Consider the following 23323-nt stretch of genomic DNA (forward strand, 5'->3'; position numbering starts at 1 on the left):
AAATGGGTGTGGCACCGCCCCTTTTATGACTAAGCAATTTTCTATGTTTAGGGCGCCATAACTCGAAGAAAAATTAAGATATCTTAATGAAATTGTGTACACATATTTTCCTTATAGCAGGAAATATTTCTAGTAAATATGGACGGGATCGGTTAAAGACCACGGCAACTTAGATATAAAACAAGTTTAAAGGGTCGTAGACTAAAAATAATAAGCTATAACTTAGCAAAAATAGTTTTGAATCAATGATATTTCATTTATCAAGTTTTATTGTAAGAGGAAATGGGGAGAAATTTTTTTTTTAAACGGGCGGTGCCACGTGTTATGTAGAATAGTAATTTATCTGATTTATTTTCTTTTTTGGCCGTCAGTATAAATTGTTGTTTTATATTTTTGAGCTCAAGGCTGGATTAATTAAAACACTTTTAATTTTTAATTTAATTTGTTTTATTTAAATTTTTCGTCAATATTTCGATTTCACTCTGAAGTCATCATCAGGACTGACTGCAAAAGACAATACGTAATTTTAATACCAATATATACAAATAAAAACATTAATTAACGCTTCAACACCACTTACATCTTCAAATGCGCTTTCAAGACTAACATTTAACATAACAATTATAAAAAGAAACAGCGATTAAAAATCTAAACAACCAGAGTAAACAAATTAAAAACCGTATTTGTAAACAAAAAACTTAAAAAACAACAATGTATTTGACGGCGAATAGTAGTACATATATATTTGGCATTACAGTGTTGTTGTGAAACGAAGACGAAACCTTTTATGTTTGTGCGAGTCTGTAAAAATACACCACAAGCTTTAGTTGTTTTTTATAAGGTTGCGGTAGACGTGAGAACAATTCGCGATGTCCGTTTTGAAATTCATCCTCTTATTATTAAGGGTGTCCACTATATGAAGCATTTCTAACGTGAAGCGTTTCTCGTAATTGTTTTCTTCTTCCAAAATGATTACATTGTCAAAGTCTGGATAATGTCCTGTTTCTTGGCAGTGGGATGTTAAAGCCGTTTTGTTGTCCGAAAAATTGTTCCTTAATTTTATATTAGATCTATGTACGGATATCCTTGTCTTCAATTTTGTTTTTGTAGTCCCCACATATACTTTCTCGCATACGTGGGACCCGTCGCCATTGCAAGGAATCTTGTATACTACATCCGATTTTTCATGTGTTGAAATTTTGTCTTTAAGGTTGCTAAAAATTTTCCGTAGGGTGTTGTCATATGTGAAAGCTAACCGCACGTTCTCTTTATCGTACATGTTTGAATATTTTATTCTCTCCGAGAGTTTCGGGACATACGTTGCAGACTTGTATATTTTGGCATCTCTAGTCTCTTTTCGATGTTAACTTTATGGGAAAGTTGTTGTTTTCTAGAATCTTTTAGATAGTTTTTATGTTTTTATCGTGATAAATATTGTCGCTGATGGATAGAACTCGTCTGACGAAGTTGTTGGCCGTGTTCAAAATTGTTTTCTTCTCATGTTGTGAGTGGAAGTTTATAAGCCTCCCCGAGAGGCTGTTGGTTTTTGATACCAATATATAGTTAAGAAATTATTTCTTTTGATTATCAATTTATCAAAAATGGGTTTTGCCCGTCTTTTTCTATCTCAATTGTAAATTTGATGGATCTGTGATATCCATTCAGTATTTTAAGCAATTTGTATCTTCTGTTTTTACTATAGCGAATAAATCATCCACGTACTTTGTAAGTAATCGTGGTTTGTTAACCGATTCAGCCTCAAATATGGTTAATAGTTCTTCCATAACGATATCCGCTATTACCGGTGACGCTGGTGATCCCATTGGCATCCCTGATCGTTGCTCGTATATTTTGTCTCTGTATTTAAAAAAAACGATTTTCTTTGAGACAAAACTTAACAACACTTAAGAAAAGCTCTTTCGTCATGGATGTGTACTCTTTTATCTGGTTCCACTTAGAATCTATGATATCAAGGGCCAAATCAACTGGGATACTGGGAAACAAGGAAACAACATCGAACGACACTAGACTCTCATCATCATACACATAAGTATCTTTTTCTTGAAATCGATCGCGTCTTTTACATTAAATTTGGATGCCATTGTTAGTTTTTTTAATATTTGAACAACGAATTTACATAGACTGTAGGACGGAGAATTAATAGACGAACAAATAGGTTTCAGCGGAATCCCTGCCTTATGGATTTTTGGCAGACCATAAATTCTGGGTGGGTTCGCTGTTTTACAGGTAAGACGGTACTTTTCTTTAAGGTCGATGGATTTGTTATTGTACAATTTTTCCACTATTCCATTATTTTTCTGTTGTAGTCTACTAGTGGGGTCACGCTTCAATATTTTGTACATAGAAATATCATTTCACTATTGTCTGCATCTTTTTTTCATATTCGATCTTATCCATCACTACCGTAACATTTCCCTTATCTGCGTTGAGAATTAAAAGTTGTTCGGTGTTCTTTAAAAATGTTTAGTGGAGCGCAGGGTGTCTTTTGTAAATTTATCTCTAACAGAAGTTTTCGTCATATTTAGGTGATTTTGCAGAAATGTCGTCAAGTTGTTCCTTTCTATCTCTTGTTTCTCTTTTTCTTTAATCATCTGTATGTAATTTTCTCCGTCAGCTATCATTTTAAAAATAGGAAATTCACTCACTTCCGTTGGCAGGGCATATTTGGGGGCCTAGGGAAAGAAGCCACTGAATATTTGTAGGTATTTGTACGTCTGTCGCGTTACAAATCCATTCCGGTATCACCCTAATGTTCAAGAGTTGTTCTTGTTTCTATTTTAGTACTTCATATTTGTTGACTTGTGTAGTTTTCATGTTCGTTTTTAATTTGTTTATTAGTAGTTCTTCGCTTATGAAAAATGCCGTAAAGTCTTTTGTGGTGAGATGTTGTGTTATTTGTGTCTTTAATCTATTTACCTCTTTTCCTTTTTTACGTAGAAGTTCATGTTTTATTGCGATGGTTATATTTAAAAGTTTCGCTTTCATCCTTTCTATGTTTGTACTTACGATGTTTGACAGTTTTGTTGGTAGTTTGTGGTTTTTGCTGTTGTTGTTGATGATATAAAGAATGTTTTTAGTAGCATTATTGATGAATTTTGGTGTTATTCCATTTCTCCTACACCTCTCCAGAAACAACATCGACTCTGAAAGCCTCGTGGACTGATGTGTATAGCGTTGGTATTGCTTTATGTGATTTCGGGTTTTTCTGTCATAACTCCTCTTTATGTTCTTGTAGACGTTGGTAGCGTCTTCAACTTCTCGGTGTGCTCTCCGTTTTTGCATGATTTATTTTCTTTGTTGGCCGTCAGTATAAACTGTTGTTTTATATATTTGAGCTCAAGGCCGGATTAAATAAAACACTTAATTTTTAATTTAATTTGTTTCATTTAAAATATAAAACAACATAGTAATTTATCTGAAATGAAATGTACAATTAAAGTTCACGCTGAGTATATAATGTTCGGTTACACCCATATATGTAATACTCCTATATTGCTACAAAAGCCTAGGTACATTCCCAAACATCAGAGTGCCGATATATTGCTGTTTAAACGTTTTTGTTTTTGTATTCAATAATCGAATGTACCTAAATTTAAATTTTTTCTTGTCACACTTATGCTGCTACAATCACAAAAATTGTATAATGTTTTGATTTCGAATTCAAAACACATTGCGAGCATTTTCTTTTAGCAATATAGAATATAGGAGTATTACATATATGGTTACACCCGAACTTAGACACCTTTACTTCTTGTTACTATTTTTTTTTTTATCTTATGCTGTTTTGACTAGCACTGTAAAATAATTTTGTCAAATTGTTGTGCTGTTACAAAAATAATTAAATTACTAAAGTTTATAATTTTTGGTTGCTTTCACTTCTTCGTCTGGGATATTAAATTTTATATAAAGTATTTTCTGACATAAAAAATAAATAAGGGTTAATTTTTTAGAATTAAGTTTAGTTGTCAAATGTCAAACGCGAATTGAAACCAAAACTTTTTAAAATTTAAAATTTAAAATTTTTCACACAAAAATTCCATTCTACATACAATTTTGTACATGTATTGTGATTTGCACTTCAATATAAAAAATTTTGAGCAGCACTGGTTACAAATACCAGTTTTCGTAAGTTTTTTTTTTTAATACGAACTGACAATGTTTGTGTTTTTCGTCAATCATATAGGTTCCTGCATGATGTTATAACGACAAGGTGGTCTATGTAGTGACAGCTCATTTTGAAAACTCCCATACAATACGAATGATGAGAGAAAGGGAAAAAATAGAGGAGGCCGTTTTGTGAAATAGTATTAAATAAAGTACTTTTTTGTATCAATGCACTAAAATCCACAAATGGTGAGGAAATTGGATGTTTTTTTAAATTGTTTAAAAAAATATTTCTACTCATATTAGTAGTGGAGTTGGCCTTTTATATATAGAGTGCTTAATCAAGTCCAGTGAAACCAATCATCGGGATAATGTAGAAAAAGCTCAAACTTTTTTTTTTGATAGATTGTCCCTAGAAATAAGCTTTACGAGTAAATTTCTGCCATAAAAATCTTCATCAGCCTTAGCAGATACCTTGACATATGGATTCTCAATGAGGATCTTGAATCCTAAATTAAGAGGGCCACACTATCTGCCTAATGCCAATTTCATACAGAGGCTTAATGAAATAATTAGTCAAGTTTTCTACGTTAAAGCCCTAATTGAACTCAATCTTCCATACAAAAAACAAATTCTTAATTATTTCATTATTGCTTCATTGAATGCCTAATCGAGCTCAATAATTTACGAAAAATAGTGTATGCACACAATTGTTTGTGCGATATCCAAGATTAATTTTATTGATTAAAGTTTTGAAATTTACATGAATATATATATAAGTTTAATAAAATAAAAGAAAATGTATTGAAGGCGTGGTGTATGACACGTTCGTTGTCCAAGTATTAACTCTTCCTCTTCTTCTCTCGTTTATGTATCCAGGCTGTTTGACAGTTGGGATAGCATTGCCAGTTGGTGTGGTATTGGCAAACTTGCCGTCGCTCACAGTCGGGTTTCCTGACCATTCGTAGCGCCCTCGCTCGAAATGCTGTTTTCGTTGTCACTGATGTCATCAAGATCATCAGGTGGTAACTGACACCATGGTCGTATTTGATCAGATGCAAAGACGGGTGTATAGTGGCGTTGTGTTCTTTCAGCATGAGGGAGATCTTCTATCACGCAGCGGTCATTTGGTAATACCTTGCTAACAATGAAAGGACCTTTGTATCGAGGTTCCAACTTACGTGATGTACCCGTGCTCATCGGTTCACCTTCGTTATACGTCTTCGGCCTGGAGTGCTGCGATTAGCTACATCTCGTAGCTGCTGTAATTCGGTGTCGGTCATCATGTCATTGGAATCATCTTGGAGCGCTTGGATGAGCTGGTTGTGCAGAATATCTCGTGGCGTATATCCATTGAGTAATGCGGCAGTTACCCACCGACGTGTGCCTTACGTAAGGACGTTTGTCGTACGAAGCACGTTTGACCGAACTCTCAAGCCCGTAGGAATCAATGTGTGCGTCTGTGTACATGTACATAACATATTTGTGTGTGTATTGTTTACAGATAAGCACTGTTGCCATTGACCATTTTGCATGTATGCTTATGGAAACATCAACTTTTTCCAATTTAATTTTTGATATTGTAAAAGGCCGGAATACATATTAAATAAGTATAAATAGATAAAATATTTATAATCAGCACTTTTACATAAATATTTCGAATTATTTTCACAATTTTTCAAACTTTAATTAGGCGTTTTTGCATAAAATTGCAAACGGTCAAAAATTAGCGTACAAAAGTTTACTAGGCAACTCTGTCTAGTGGGACAGCGATCAGCTGACACGTTCTTACGGAAAAAATTAAAATAGTTTTGATTTCTACGTTCCGGGCTACGTACATACGGGCGTTGCACGTCGGTGAGTTTTCGTTTACATTGCACACTCATAAGATAGGTCGTGTCAGCTGACACGTTTTTGGTACGTACGTTCGTGAGTAACTGCCGTATAACTGGAATGGAGCACAACCGGTAGTCTTGTTGAGCATGGTGTTGATGCACCATTGGATCCGGCGTAGATCGTCGTCCCATCGTTTTTCATTTTCGGTTGTCGGTAATAGCATGGATAGTATAATGCGGTTCATTCGTTCGGCGTGACCATTTGCACGTGGAGTACGCACGGCGTTGAGAACATGTTTGACGTTCTTGTCGTTGCAAAACTTCTGGAACGTTTTTGACGTGAAAGCCGTTCCGCGATCGGAGATGATGCGTTCAGGCATTCCTAAGTAGCTCGTTACTTCTAATAACACCTGGATTACGTGATTTGTTGCTGTGCTCTTTACTGCGCGTATTATGGTAAATTTCGTGAATGAGTCTACAATGGTCAATATGTGCCCGTTGCGATTGGAACTTTTCGGAAACGGCCCTAAATGTTCGACGTGATTTATATTAAATGGTATCGGCTTAACGTTGTCGTAATGGTACTGGCCTTCTCGTCGTCCACCTGGTGTTTTGTTCAGAGCGCATCCGACGCAGGAGTTGATGTAGCTCTTCACGTAATTACGCATGCGAGGAAACCATAACATATTGAGAATGCGCTTTATCGCTTTATCGACGCCCATGTGACCTGCTTTGTCGTGGCATTCATGTAACACCACATGTATTTGCTTCGGGACTACCCATAGAAGTTTGTCGTTGTACTTCCTGTATAGACGTCCTAACTCGATGACATAATCCGAGTGTTCTGGATTTGTACCATTCCTCATCTCGTCGACGATGTTCTTGAGTTTATCATCTTGCAATTGGATGCTGCATAACCAATCCGGCTTGTCGATCATTGTTTTAGCAATTTTGAGATCAGCGGTTTCCATCTCGTGGGCGCATTCATATGGCATGCGGCTGAGTGCATCCACATGTTCCATACGGGAACCTGGTCGGTGAATGATCTCAACGTCGAATTCCTGGATTCTCAACCACCATCGGGCTATACGTGGTATCAGTTTTATTTTTTCCATTGTAGTCCGCAGAGCGTTACAATCAGTAATGACTCGAATTTTCTTTCCATATACGTAATACTTGAATCTTTTCAATGATTCCACGACCGCCAAAGCTTCCAGCTCATAACTGTGGAAACGCTTCTCGTTATCTGTAGTGGATCGACTAAAGTATGCAATCGGCTGGAGTTGCCCTTTCTCGGCTTGCATTAGGACGCTGGCAAGGCCAATGGAACTGGCGTCTGTATGTAGTTCGTGATCGGCATCGATGCGGTAGCTCACCATTGTTGGTTTTGAGATGAGCATGTGTTTCAATTTGTTAAATGCTGATTCTTGTTGTTCTCCCCATACGAATTTTGTATTCTTGCGTAGTAACTTACGTAACGGTTCGGATATGATGGAATATCCGGCGACAAACTTGCGAAAATAGCCGCTAAGACCTAAGAACTTGCGTACTTCGGTGACGTTTCGTGGTGGCGGAAAGTTGGCGATTGCATTTGTCTTAACTTCTCCTGGACTGATGCCTGTAGGATGTAGTTGATGTCCTAAGAATGTGATGGTTTGTTTGAACAATTCACACTTATTGACGTTTAGTGTGAGTCCACATGATCGTAACACTTGAAGTGTTCGGGAAAGTTTATCGTACATTTCTTCGAAAGAGTTGCTGCCAATCAGGATGTCGTCCATGTAGTGAAGCATGTCGCCTTTCTTCACTCGTTTTTGTATTTCGACCATGAGTCGATTAAAAACTGCTGGTGCGTTCTTAAGCCCAAACGGCATACGTTTGAACTCGTACCATCCGTCGGTGGTAATAAATGCGGTGAATTTTTTACTATCGGGTGCCATTGCGATTTGGTAGTAGCCACTATTCAGATCGAGCGAAGAAAAATAACGAAAACGTTTGGCCTCTTGCAGCCTTTCTTCGATATTTGGGACCGGAAAGTTCTCCGTTTTCGTTAACTTGTTGATGCGTCGGTAATCGATACATAAGGTACAAGATGCCAAATTGGACCAGGCCTAAGCTAGGAGGGGTGACCTTACAGGAGAAACCTTGCACAAAATATTTAGGAATCATCCTAGACAGTAAGCTGTCATGGAAGCTCAACGTGGAGGAGAGGGTCAAGAAGGCCTCAACGGCACTCTATGCATGTAAAAATGCTGGAGTGTACAGCGATTGTAAGCCCTATTCTATACTATGGAGTTCTTGTTTGGTGGAAAGCCACACAAAAAACAACATACCTCAAAAAATTAGGGGGGGGGGGGGGGGGTATGCAGAGTATCGATGCTTAGCATTACGGGAGCCCTGAAAACAACCCCGACGGCTGCACTGTATGCCATTTTGCACATCCCACCTGTAGACCTGGTAGCAAAGAACAAAGCGTTAACGACCGCAACCAGGCTCGATGCTTCGGGGCAGCTTGAGCGCCGACCATATGGCCATAGTAGTATAGCGTCCTCAGTCACAAGACGAACAGACTACATGATTCCCTACCTGCGCTTCGAGGGAGATCTTAAGGCCATAATAGAGGTGGACGGTGGACGCAAGTGTGCGCAAATGGAGGACGAGGCGATACATGTGTACACCGATGGTTCCAAAGTAGTGGAAGGAGTAGGGTCTGCGATATACTGCGCTGATCAGGAAATAAGCAGATCCTACAGGCTGCCGGATTACTGTAGCGTTTACCAAGCGGAAATATTAGCCGTAACCACAGCAGTAGAAACCCAGGAATAGCTTAAGCTGCAACCGTGTTAGCTTTTATATTGACAGTCAAGCAGCAATTAAGGCAATAATCTCGCATAGCTCAGCATTTAAATGCGTGTTAGAGTGTAAGCAGTCTCTGGAGAGAATCGGGACAGGGAGATGCATACATCTATATTGGGTCCCAGGGCATATGGGAATAGATGGGAATGAAAAAGCGGACGAACTAGCTAAAAATGGCGCATTCCTTGAAGCTTGCTCCGTAGATGTCCCAATTAGATTGGGCGAGATTAAGCGAAGTCGAGAGGTGCACATGATCGACCAAGCGGGAAAGGCGTGGGCTCAAGCGCGGGGCTGTAAAGTGTCGAAGATTATGTGTAGGTCTTACAACCTTAGACTAACACAGTTGCTCCTATAATTAAAAAGCGAGGACTGTAGACTCATGACGGGTATTCTGACTGGACAATGTCTTCTGGTGTCACATGCCTTTAAACTAGGCTTGGTCAGTGATAGCACATGTAGGAAGTGCGGGTTGGAGGAGGAAACGATCGAGCACGTTCTGTGATCGTGCCCTGCACTTTCCAGGCTAAGACCCCAGCTATTAGGAGTGATACAGCTGTCAGATCTAGAAGCAGCAAGTGGCTTAAGTCCTAGGAAGCTTCTAGTATTTGCCAAGAGAACGGAGTTATTTTATAATATAGGTCCTGGTTTTTGATAGGGCTTTTCAGTTTGGTCGTTAAAACAAACTTCTGGTAACACTATGGACTCAATTAGTCTATGTGAGGTCCTCATGGACCGGCCAGTTCAACCTACCTACCTTGCCGCAATTTATCCGTGAAACAAAAATTTGCCGCGACTATATTTTAGAAAATATCGAGTGAAGTTAGCTCAGAAAACCACTTTGGCCAGTTAGGAAATTCTTCCACGTGAATTTGCCGTAAATTTGCCGTAGATAAGTTGCATATTTTATAAATTCGAAAAAAGAAATTCATTTTTTTTTATGGTGAAGTTAGCGTGCCACTTTTCGAAAACCACTTTGGAACCAGTTCGGGAAATAATTCCTACAGAAGAAATTGCCGTAAATTTGCCGTGAATTATCCTTGAAACAAAAAATTGCCGTGGCCATTTTTAGAAAACATCAACTGGCACGCCATCTTCATGTGAAGTTAGCGTGCCGCCCTCAGAAAATAATTTTAATAAATTCGAAAAGTTTGGGGGCACCATAAAAATATTAATTTTTTTTCGTATTTATAAAATATGCCACTTATCTACGGCAAATTCAAATTTATTTTCCTAACTCGTCTCTAAGGTGGTTTTCTAAGGGTGGGACACTAACTTCTAAAATATAGTCGCGGCAAATTTTTTTGTTTCACGGATAAATTACGGCAAATTCACGGCAATTTACCCAATAGGTATTTTTTTTTCCGCGTAAAAGTTGTCTTTCCAACTTCAGAGAGGTCATTTGATTTCGTTCAGCACAGCAAAAGTCGGCTTGTAACAATGCATTCCAGCGCCAAACTAATTATATTTGATATTAAAAAATTGTCTTATAATAATTTGTATGGTAACTAATACTATTTCCTTTCATATTTGATCTTAGGTACATACATTTTTTGGCTTTATTTAATAAATCTATCTACCCATTCATTCGGAAACTCCTAACAAAAAGAGTCATAGATGAGAAGCTTATATTAAGCGTTTCTTAAAATGAATCCTTCGGAGCTGCGTATGATGTGGATGAGTCACTATAATCCGGAACGCATTACCATAGAGGACGCAAACTCATACTTTGGACATTCATCTGTGGGACTTTCTGTAATGGATGATTTAAGTTCACACCAACAAACAATGGTGCGTATTAGAAAATAGAAACAACAACACCTATGATTACCTCTTGTTTCACCAAACACACACTTCCATCGTAAATTTTGCGGATGTTAAACAAAAATACTTAAACTGCGTTACAAAAAGGAGCGTTTGTTCTGTCCTATGAATCAAATATACTTTTACGAAAAGGGGAGACAAAATAAAAATACACGTTTATCGGCGATTTTCATGTACACGTCAGAATTTTTATACTCAGCGTGCTTTGCACACAGAGTATATTAACTTTGATTGGATAACGGTTGGTTGTACAGGTATAAAGGAATCGAGATAGATATAGACTTCCATATATCAAAATTATCAGTTACGAAAAAAAAATTTGATTGAGGCATGCGTCCGTCTGTCCGTTAACACGATAACTTGATTAAATATTGAGATATCATCACCAAATTTGGTACACGAGCTCATCTGGACTCAGAATAGATTGGTATTGGAAATGAGGGAAATCGGATGATAACCACACCACTTTTTATATATATAACATTTTGGAAAACACAAAAAACTTGATAATTTAGTAAATAATACACCTAGAATGTTGAAATTTGACATGTGGACTGATATTGAGACTATTGATAAAAATTTGGAAAATTTTGTTTAAAATCAAAAATTGCTAAACCTATCGTAACAAATTTCGGCAGAGAGGTTGCCTTTACTATAAGGAACGCTTTGAAGAAAAATTAACGAAATCGGTTAAGGACCACACCCAATTTTATATAAAAGATTTTTAAAAGGGCCGTGGACGAATAAAATAAGCTATATCTTTGCAAAAAACGGCTTTATATCAATGGTATTTCATTTCCCAAGTAAATGATGAAATTTCCCAAGTAAATAGGAAAAACTTCAAATTTAAAAAAATGGGGGTGGCACCGCCCCTTTTATAACTAAGCAATTTTCTATGTTTCGGGAGCCATAACTCGAAGAAAAATTAACGGATCGTAATAAAATTGGGTACACAAATTTTCCACATAGCAGGAAATATTTCTACAAAAAATGGACGCGATCGGTTAAAGACCACGCCCACTTTTATATAAAAGATTTTTAAAAGGGTCGTAGCCGAAAATAATAAGCTATATCTTAGAGAAAAAGAGCTTTGTATCAATAGAATTTTACTTTCTAAATTGAGTTATAACATTAAATTGGAAAAAAACTAAAATTTTTGAAAATGGGTGTGGCACCGCCCTTTTTATTACTAAGCAATTTTCTATGTTTCGGGAGCCATAACTCGAAGAAAAATTAACATATCGTAATGAAATTGTGTACACATATTTTCCTTATAGCAGAAAATATTTCTAAAAAAAAAACGGGATCGGTTAAAGACCACGGAAACTTAGATATAAAACAGGTCTAAAAGGGTCGTAGACTAGAATCAATGATATTTCATTTATCAAGCTTTATTGTAAGAATGGGGAGAAATTTTTTTTAAACGGGCGGTGCCACGTGTTATGTAGAATAGTAATTTATCTGAAATGAAATGTGCAATTGAAGTTCACACTGAGTATTTAATGTTCGGTTACACCCGAACTTAGACACCTTTACTTGTTTTTTTATGTATAAAGTATAAAGCTCGTAGTATCCGTTTGTCCGCCTGTGTGAAAGATTTTGGATAGATTTTCAACCCTTTTTCCGTGATCCAATCGCGCTAAATTTTTGCAGGCAGACTCGTGGAGATGCCTGTGTATCACATACAATTTTTTAAAAAATGAATTTTTATCAATTCTCAGATTTTCCTGATTTTTTTTTTTTAAATGGTTACCGGTTTTTTATAACGGTTTCAGCTCATTAAAAAACCGAATTTTTTTTTTTATTAATTTTATTATATTAAAATAAAAAATTGCAATGCTTTTAAAAAAACGCAGGCCTTTTATTTTTGAGTTTGTAAGCATTTGTGTCAGTATCGCGACAAAAAACCAATAGTATTCGCCAATCATATGCGTAAAATCTTGTCCTTTAAAGCGCTTTTCAATAGCCGCAAAGTCCTGATGGAACCTTTCGCCATGCTCATAGCTACAAGCTCCTAAATCATCAGGGAAAAAATCTAAATGATTGTGAAGGAAATGGATCTTTAGCGACATTAATATGCCCATTTCTCCATATGCCGAAATCATTTCTGCAACAATATTTTTATAATTGGCAGCTCGTTTGTTGCCAAGAAACTGCTCAATAACGGCAACTGTGCCTTTCCATGCACGTTGTTCGATAGCATTCAATTTTGATGAAAATTCATAACTTGCAACTACTTTTTTTATCTGCGGACCATTGAAAACACCTTAAATCCTACAATTCATTAAAAAAAATTAAGTTACTGAATGCCTTCTTAAAAAAATACCTATATGAATCTTATTATTTCGAGTTGGGCACTGCATTTTTTCTCAAATGAAATATATAGAAAAACGTTTTGTCAAGGTATACCTCTCCTAGTGGCACAACTGTCAGCTGATCAGAACAAACACACAAACGGCACAGAGTGTGTTGTATCAAACAATAAATTAAACGAATTTAAATGATGCAATATTGACTGCAATTAATTTCATTTCATCTGTCATACCAATTGTAAGTGTTGTAAAATTCATAAACAGTTTAGTGTTATTATTATGCTATTGATAAACTACAAATATATGGAGTAGGATGGGTCGAAAAACAATTTTTTTTTTTAGGAACGCTTTAGTAGTTTAAAAATTTGGAGTCCCTTCAAGTTATGCCGAAAAAAGTAAAAAGAAATTTTTTTTAATTCAGGAAAATCTGAGAATTGATAAAAATCTATTTTTTAAAAAATTTTACGTAATACAGACATTTCCACGAGTCTGACTGCAAAAATTCAGCTCGATTGGATCACGGAAAAAGGGTTAAAAATCGATACAAAGTCTTTCACACAGGCGGACAGACGGACTCTACGAGCTTTATACTTTATACATAAAAAAAAATTCTGACGTGTACATTAAAATCGCCGATACACGTGTATTTTTATTTTTTCTCCCCTTTCCGAAAAATTATATTTGGTTCATAGGACAGAATGTGTGTAACGCGGTGTTATAAGTATATATCAGGGGCCGAAACTGTTATTCCTTTTATAATATAATTCCTTGCAAAACTATTAATTTTGGACTTTTAATATATTTGGATCAAGATAAAAATTATTTTCGGATTTTTATTACCTGAGTCCGATAGAACTGGTGAAACTCGGACTTTTAAAAATAAAAGTCCGGAAATAAATGTTAAATCCGGACTTTTATTTTTAAGGCCAAAATAAAAGTCCGGCTGGATAACAAAGAAAGGGCCTATCCAAATTAAAAAAGTTTGGTACCAATCGATTCTCCTGGATTCCTAAAATTAAAAACCTTATGGACTTTTGAAAATTTATGTTAATTATACTAGAAATTTCTCATAAACAAACTATATCGAAAATCTCGTAGTATAAATAGTGAACTTGCAGTGGATTTTTGCAATAATTTTCGTTCCAATAAAACTATTAGAGTGAAAATTGGTACACCACATTCTGCTATGATGGGAAGGTTTTCTGAAATGGGCGTAATAGGTCAGTAGCCACGCCTCTTTCTGTATATAGAAATTTCCGCACAAAACATGCGATATTTGAGTATCTAAAGAAGCCACGTTATTTAAATTTGACATGTAGTATGCTGAACTACCGGTTTCGAAGGGTCCTTAAATGATCCCGGAAGGGTCCCAAAATGATATCGAAATAGTCCCGAAATAATCCCGACGGGATCCCGGACAAATCCCGAAAACTATCCAGATATGATGCCGGAAGGATCCCCAAATGAACCCGAAAAAGTCACGAAATGACCCTGACGGGATCCCGAAAGTCATCCAAAAATGATACCGGAAGGATCCCCAAATGATGCTGCAATAGTCCCGAAATAACTCTGACATATTCACGTATTTAGCAATGAATTAAAGTAGCCAGTTTTGATATTTTTATATACAAGTGGGTGTGACTTTAATTCGATTTTAAAATTTTTCTGTCGGTATTTACAAATAGAAATGTAAACTTCGCTTTCCAATTTGCAAAAACATAGATCAAAGTCCAAAAAATCATATTTGGAAAGTAGGCGGTGCCACGCCCATTGTCCAAAAAAATTATGTGGATAAACTACATACGATGTCAGTAATTTACATACCAAATTTAAATAACGTGGCTTCTTTGGATACTCAAATATCGCATGTTTTGTGCGGAAATTTCTATATACAGAAAGAGGCGTGGCTACTGACCGATTACACCCACTTCAGAAAACCTTCCCATCATAGCAGAATGTGGTGTACCAATTTTCACTCTAATAATTGTATTGGAACGAAAATTATTGCAAAAATCCACTGCAAGTTCACTATTTATACTACGATATTTTCGATATAGTTTGTTTATGAGAAATTTCTAGTATAATTAACATAAATTTTCAAAAGTCCATAATGTTTTAAATTTTAGGAATCCAGGAGAATCGATTGGTACCAAATTTTTTTAATTCGGATAAGCCGCTTCTTTGTTATCAAGCCGGAGTTTTATTTTGGCCTTAAAAAATAAAAGTCCGGATTTAATTTTTATTTCCGGACTTTTATTTTTATAAGTCCGAGTTTAACTAGTTCTATCGGACTCAAAGAATAAAAATACAGATTTTACTTTTATAAGTGGACTTTTATGGAAAAAGTTCGAAAAATAAAAAGGATGCATGGTTCGATATGATATTGCTATAGGGATACCTGGAAACTCAAACATTTTCACCTAGGACAATTTTTTGACCAGGACTTTTTCGGCTCCGAAAAAAAATTATTATTTTCCGTCCCTGATATATATAAGTACATACACAAAATCAATGGCAATATGGAACATTTGGAATCGTATGTATTTCATTTACAATTGAATTATTTAAATCTTCAATTGCATCTTATTTACTATAATTTCACTCATTTATTTCTAAAAAATCTTTTTTCTTTTCATATATTTTTTTCTTGCTGTGTTTGATCATTTACTCCTCCCCAAAAACAAATAAATTAAATTTTAACAATTCGAAATTTGAAAAAAAAACTATTACGGCTTCAATAACATAATTTCGCGTTAATAATTCTTTTTAAACACTATTATTCAATGAAAATGAAATTAAACCGTCGTTAATTACTAAACAAAAAAATATATTTATATATTTTTTATATACACACGTTTTATTTATTATAATACCAAAATAATACAAACTTATGTGCGCGCTCGTTTACCTGTTTTTATCAAATATAAGGATTTGAATCCAATGATGAGCATTGTTGGGGGGGATTTTAGTGGTCAGGCGGCAGCAGCAGCAGCGGCAGCCGCATTAGGTGTACAACCAACAGCACTCATAGCGGCTAACTCTAACGATATTTATGGATTGGCACAAGTAGGTGGTTTGCATCAGCAATTGCTGCAACAATCGGCAGCAGCTGTTTTTCAAAATTATACAGAAGTGATTGATGATGATGATGGTAGCGGTGTTGGAGTTGCTGGTGAAGTAATAGGTGGTGGTAGTGGTGGTGGTGGTGGTGGTGTTGGTGGCGGCAACAATGGCAGTTGCAGCAGTGTCAGCATTGTAGATAAAACCTTAGCACCACAATTTATACAAGCCGATGAATCACAGCCCATATACGATCAATTGGATGATGGCAGCTATGATGACGGTTTGACACCAAAGCAAGAAATTATTAATATTGATGATTTTGTTATGATGACCGATTCGAATTCGTATGATGGTACAGAATTTATGGCTGATGAGAGAGATATGCAAGATGGAAGTAGTGGAGGCGTTGATATTGCACATTCGCATGGCATGGATGAGAATGGTGTATTGGTGCCTTTGGATAGCACGCATAAATTAATGAACGATAGTGGCGATGAGGTGTTGGTGCCTTGCGCCACATCTATGGCTCTACACACAAATGCGCCGACCTCATCAAGAGGCCTTGGTGTTGGTAATGGTATAGGTGGCGGATCAGGGCATCATCGCTCATCGCAACGTAAGACCCGCAAAATTGAGCCGGTCAATAGGCCAGGCTTAGTACTAAAGACACCAATAGCATATAAGGGGAATATAGATCCATCGGTTATACCAATTCAAAAAGATGGCATGGGTATGTTTTGTTTTTTGATTATTTTTTAACTAGAGAACGACCGAACTTCGGCTGTTTCTTTCGCCGAATTTGCAAAATGTCAATTTCGCTTGAAAAATGTCTTAGTAATTCGCATTTTTAAATATATTACCGTTTTATTATTTGCTATTTAACAAATATACATGTAAATTAACCGCGACCGAATTTGGCAATTTTCGTCTTAAAATACCCATGTTCTGTCGTTCTCTAAGTAGGTCTAGTTTTTCCCAAAAAAAGTGCACTTAAATATAGCAACATATTTGGTGAAAGTAGCCGGCCTTCATGACGGGCTTCATCGAATTTTTTTGGATGACCCAGGCCTAATGTTTGACTTAAAACTGCATAGTGTGCTTTAACTTTAATAAATCAGAAGTAGGTTGTAACACTTTGAAATTTTTAAAGTAGATATAAATTACCATAAACAATGTTCAATGTAAACAAGTAAGGAAGGCTAAGTTCGGGTGTAATCGAACATTACATACTCAGCTGAGAGCTTTGGAGACAAAATAATAGAAAATCGCCATATAGGAAAATGAACCTAGGGTGACTCTAGAATGTGTTTGTACGATATGGGCATCAACCGAAAGGTGTTAATGAGTATTTTAAAAGGGAGTGGGCCTTAGTTCTATAGATGGACGACTTTTAGAGATATCGCCATAAAAATGGCCCCGGGGTGACTTTAGAATGTGTTTGTACAATATGGGTATCAAATTAAAGGTATTAATGGGGGTTTTAAAAGGGAGTGGCCCTCAGTTGTATATGTGAAGGCGTTTTCGATATATCGACCAAAATGTGGACCAGGGTGGCCCAGAACATCATCTGTCGGGTATCTCTAATTTATTTGTATATGTAATACCACGAACAGTATTCCTGCCATGATTCCAAGGGCTTTTGATTTCGCCGTGCAGAACTTTTTCATTTTCTTCGACTTAATATGGTAGGTGACACACCCATTTTACAAAGTTTTTTCTAAAGTTATATTTTGCGTCAAAAAACCAATCCAGTCACCATGTTTCATCCCTTTTTTCGTATTTGGTATAGAATTATGGAATTTTTTTTCATTTTTGGAAATTTCCGATATCGAAAAGTGGTCGTGGTCATAGTCGGTGTTCGCCCATTTCAGATAAGTACGTAAACTAAGTTTAGTAAAGATATATCGATTTTTGCTCAAGTTATCGTGTTAACGGCCGAGTGGAAGGACAGACAGTCGACTGTGTATGAAAACTGGGCGTGGCTTCAACCGATTTCTCCCATTTTCACAGAAAACAGTTATCGTCATAGAAGCTATGCCCTTACCAAATTTCACAAGGATTGGTAAATTTTTGTTCGACTTATGGCATTAAAAGTATTATAGACAAATTAAATGAAAAAGGGCGGAGCCACGCCCATTTTGAAATTTTCTTTTATTTTTGTATTTTGTTGCACCATATTACTGGAGTTGAATGTTGACATAATTTTCTTATATACTGTAAAAATATTAAATTTTTGTTAAAACTTGGTTTTAAAAAAATTTTTTTTTAAAGAGTGTGCCTGTTCGTCATCCGATTTTGCTAATTCTTATTTAGAACACATATAGTAATAGGAGTAACGTTCCTGCCAAATTTCATCATGATATCTTCAACGACTGCCAAATTACAGCTTGCATTGCTTGTCCAAAATTTTGCTAATTTTCTGTTCTGCGTCATAAGGTTAACCCACCTACCAAGTTTCATCGCTTTATCCGTCATTGGTAGTGAATTATCGCACTTTTTCGGTTTTTCGAAATTTTCGATATCGAAAAAGTGGGCGTGGTTATTGTCCGATTCCGTTCATTTTAGGAACTTACATACCAAATTTTATCAAGATACCTCAAAATTTACTCAATTTATCGTGTTTACGGACGGACCGTCATGGCTAAATGAATTTCTTTTTTCGCCCAGATCATTTTGATATATAGAAGTCTATATCTATCTCTATTAGTTTATGCCGTTACAGGGTACCGTTATGCGAACAAAATTAATATACTGTTAGCTCTGCTTATAAAAAATCAAAAATCATATCCGTTCGTCCGCGACGACAACTTAAAAAAAATTAAGATGTTGGAACGAAATTTGGCACAAAGATTCGCCTTGTGGCGCGAAATTGGATAATAACCAAACCCACCATAAACAAGTTCAAGTTCAATTACATTTTCGGATTGCTTACTTTATCCCGTCTTACTAAACTCTGAAATTTATAATTCCAAAACATATCATCCCGTTTATTCCTTAACCACGTAACTACAATTAAGTGTTGGGAAATCGAAGAAAACTAACTGAACAACATGCTTTTTGCACACAGAAAATATATATGCGTGGTAATTGAAGGAGATAGTAACGATGACGGTAAAGCTTTTTGACAAGTATTTTTACATAAATATTTTCTCATAAAAATTCGAAGTTACCAATATTTGTTTATATTCGTCTTTAAATATCCATGTTTTGTCGTTTTCTACGTAGGTCTAAAGTTTTTTCTCAAATGTCCACTTAACGGCGGCTTCCATTGGATTTTTGTGGATGATCTCCAGATCTAATGTGTGACTTCCTACTGCAAAGTGGCTTTATAACTTCAATCGTTTAAAAGTAATATGTAACACTTTAAAATAATTAATTTATAATATTAACAAGTAACGAAGGTTAAGTTCGGGTGTAACTGAACATTACATACTCAGCTGCCAAATTACAGCTTGAAAAACTTTTAAATTACTTGTATATTGCGATCAGTTCTCTTTTTAAATATAATTTATCATAACAGGCTTTTCTGATCTAAGTCCGGCGTGCAAATAAAACTAAATTATTCCACTATTTTCCCAACGTTTCGCTAAACTTTGTTAGCATCTTCAGGGGGTATTTATTTTAAAAAATCCCTGCCACAAACAGAAGTTAAAATTAACAGATAGTTAAATAAGTAAACAATTTTTTAACAAGAAACATGAACATAAAACACGAACATAAAACAACAACAAAAACATTAGACACTTAAACATATACATAAATAAACTGTAATCAGTACCATCTAACCATCATGGTAGTCTTGTCAATACTAAATATTCTTATTTTTATATTTCTAAACATGCTATGTAGGCGGCAGCAATGTTTTCTGTATCCTCGCGTTTGTTCATTGTCTTTTTTCGTCTTTCCATTATCCTCAGGCTTTCCAATGTGTATCTTGTTGTTTTTCTCTTTTCTTTGTCTATGATTTTCGCGTTTTTAAAATCAGCTGTATGACCACTTGTCAACATATGCTGTGATAACGCTGTGCTGGTCTTTTGTTTTTTTATGTCAGCTTCATGTTCTCCCAGTCTAACAGCTAAGGTTCGCTTTGTTGTGCCAATATATATTTTATCGCATTTTTCATTTTCTCTTCCTTTGCATTTGATCTCGTATATAACGTTGTTTTGTTGTTGAGGCTGTATAGGGTGTTTTGTTTTTGTATATATTGTAGAGACAGTGTGGTTTGATTTGTAAGCAAGGGTTGTGTGTTGTGTTGTTGCTATATTGTGATGAATATTTTCTGTCAATTTTGGAATGTATGTAACGCTGTAGAATTTCTTTTGTGTTTGTACTTCAGTACATGTTCGTTTATCGGGTTGGTTGTTGTTTTTCATGGTCTCCTGGTCTATAAATTCGCGTATTAAATTTATTGGGTAATGGTTTTTTCTTAGGATTCTATATATTTTGTCTATATTAGCGTCTTGGAATTTTTCATGGCTTATGGTCAGTATCTTGTGTAATAAATTTTTGGCTGTATTGATCTTATATTTTGTGGGCTGTGATGATAAATAATTTATTAGTCGTCCAGAAGAAGTAGGTTTTGTATGCCAGTCAAGTAGAAGATTTTGATTTTCCCTGTGAATGCATGCGTCAAGAAATGGAATTTTGGAGTTTACTTCTATTTCCATTGTAAATTTTAATTTGTCATGGTATTTGTTTAAATTTTCAAGAATTGTGTTGGCATCGTTGCGTTTAATTACAGCGAAAATGACGTCTACATATTTGCATATAAATTTTATTTCTATATTGTGTTCTTGCTTTAGCTTTAGAATAGTATTGTCCAACACGTCATCCATGAAGATGTCCGCAATGGTGGGAGAAGTTGGATTGCCCATGGGCATTCCAAAGGTTTGTGTATACAAATCGCCATCAAATATAAAATAGTTGTTTTGCTTTATGCAGAAGTCTAACATATCTTGAAATTTTGTTTTGGGAATGTTAGAAATGGCTTGTATTTTGTCCCATTTGTTTGAAATTGTTTTAGAAGCTAACGTCGTTGGTATGTTTGTAAATAATGATACGACGTCAAATGACACTAAAATATCTTCGTCACATACACATATTTCAGACAACCTATCTTTGAGGTTAAAAGAGTTTTTAATATTATATTTATCCGAAATTAATGTCTTTAGAATCTCTCCAATGTATTTGGATAATAGAAAATGAAAAATGCGATAAAATATATATTGGCACAACAAAGCGAGCCTTAGCTGTTAGACTGGGAGAACATGAAGCTGACATAAAAAAACAAAAGACCAGCACAGCGTTATCACAGCATATGTTGACAAGTGGTCATACAGCTGATTTTAAAAATGCGAAAATCATAGACAAAGAAAAGAGAAAAACAACAAGATACACATTGGAAGCCTGAGGATAATGGAAAGACGAAAAAAGACAATGAACAAACGCGAGGATACAGAAAACATTGCTGCCGCCTACATAGCATGTTTAGAAATATAAAAATAAGGATATTTAGTATTGACAAGACTACCATGATGGTTAGAGGGTACTGATTACAGTTTATTTATGTATATGCTTAAGTGACTAAAGTTTTTGTTGTTGTTTTATGTTCGTGTTTTATGTTCATGTTTTCGATACGAAATGCAATAGTGTAAGTGTTTCTTGTTAAAAAATTGTTTACTTATTTAACTATCTGTTAATTTTAACTTCTGTTTGTGGCAGGGATTTTTTAAAATAAATACCCCCCTGAAGATGCTAACAAAGATTAGCGAAACGTTGGGAAAATAGTGGAATAATTTAGTTTTATTTGCACGCCGGACTTAGATCAGAAAAGCCTGTTATGATAAATTTTCTTTTAAATTACCTTCTTTTAAAAGTGGGCGGTGCCACGCCCATTGTCCAAAATTTTACTAATTTTCTATTCTGCGTCATAGGGTCAACCCAACTACCAAGTTTCATCCCTTTAACCGTCTTTAGTAATGAATTATCGCACTTTTTCGGTTTTTCGAAATTTTCGATATCGATAAAGTGGGTGTGGTTATAGTCCGATTTCGTTCATTATAAATAGCGATCTGAGATGAGTGCCCGGGAACTTACATACCAAATTTCATTAAGATAAATTTACTCAAGTTATCGTGTTTACGGACAGACGGACGGACATGGCTAGATGAATTTCTTTTTTCGCCCAGATCATTTTGATATATAAAAGTCTATGTCTCGATTAGTTTATGCCGTTACGGGGTACCGTTATGCGAACAAAACTAATATACTTTGTGAGCTCTGCTCAGCTGAGTATAAAAACGTCCTATCTCAGAAAAATTTTGAATAACGCCCTATTACAGAATTTGTCTCAAAACCTCTATACCAGAATTCGATTGAAGAACACGCTATCTCAAATTCAATACATTTTGAGATAAGTCATTTTTGAAATAAATTGTGAAGTAGAGCGTTATTCAAACATTGTCTGAGATAGGGCGTTTTCAAAACGACGGTCGATATAGGGTGAATTCCGCGCAGCATTCGATATACAACGTTCAAGGTACAAAAAAAAAACCATCATGTCCGTTCGTCCGTGGCACGAAATAAAATAATAACCGCAACCACCGGCATTTGAAGAGAGGTTTTTATGCTCTCCTGTAAAATTCAAACGCTGTTAGATAGGCGGTTTTTCCGTTGATCGATAGATGGTTTTGGAAAGGCATCGTAAATATGCTATTTGATCTACCCCCATCTTCTACAAATATAGGAAATTCGGCAGGTTTGTTGCTTAGAGTTGTCGGGATTTTGCTACATGATGCGTATTCAAACGATTTTCCGACAGATTTCCACGTTTTGCCGTTTTCAGTGCCATTTTTTTTTTAATCTAACAATTCGAAATTTGTGTCCAGTTTGTGTTCATGTTCCGCAGCACTACTGCTGGTGCCGGGTCGGATCGCTTCTAATAATGTCTGTATGGCAACAACATTCTTATGATAAGTTATATCGGTACGTCCCCCGCCACAACCATGACAACTTTTATTGAAACCGTGCGGTATGCGCAACAAATCAGCAGCGCCTCATTGCGTTGCATCACATCGTCTGTGAAAGGTGCTTTTCTAGCATCGGGGCCTTGCAGCTAGCTCTGAAATGCTCAGCCTGTTATTTTTAACTTTTATTACTCGTGAATCTTTTCGTACGTTAGATACCAGTTCCTCAAGGTATATATAGCATATGCTACCACCAGCAGGTCATCCCATCTGGCTGAATTAAAAGCATTTTTACGTTCCGGGTGACAAATATTACTATGTCTGCGTCTATGGCTTCTGCTATGGA

At 35.9% G+C, this 23323-nt stretch overlaps 1 protein-coding gene across 2 annotated transcripts in view; it reads left to right on the top strand.

Annotated features, from left to right (window-relative positions):
• Window positions 1-23323, top strand: part of Sfmbt (Scm-related gene containing four mbt domains) — a 76053-nt gene that overhangs the window by 7503 nt on the left and 45227 nt on the right. For both annotated transcript variants that reach the window (XM_067766969.1, XM_067766970.1), the window contains exons 2-3: window positions 10354-10604; window positions 15878-16742. In XM_067766969.1, the coding sequence (XP_067623070.1) occupies window positions 10461-10604; window positions 15878-16742 (1009 nt within the window). In that variant the 5' untranslated portion in view covers window positions 10354-10460. The remainder of the gene's footprint in view (window positions 1-10353; window positions 10605-15877; window positions 16743-23323) is intronic.

This window comes from Eurosta solidaginis, chromosome 2 (genome assembly GCF_040869045.1).
Source record: "Eurosta solidaginis isolate ZX-2024a chromosome 2, ASM4086904v1, whole genome shotgun sequence".
NCBI classification, from domain to species: Eukaryota; Metazoa; Arthropoda; class Insecta; order Diptera; family Tephritidae; genus Eurosta; species Eurosta solidaginis.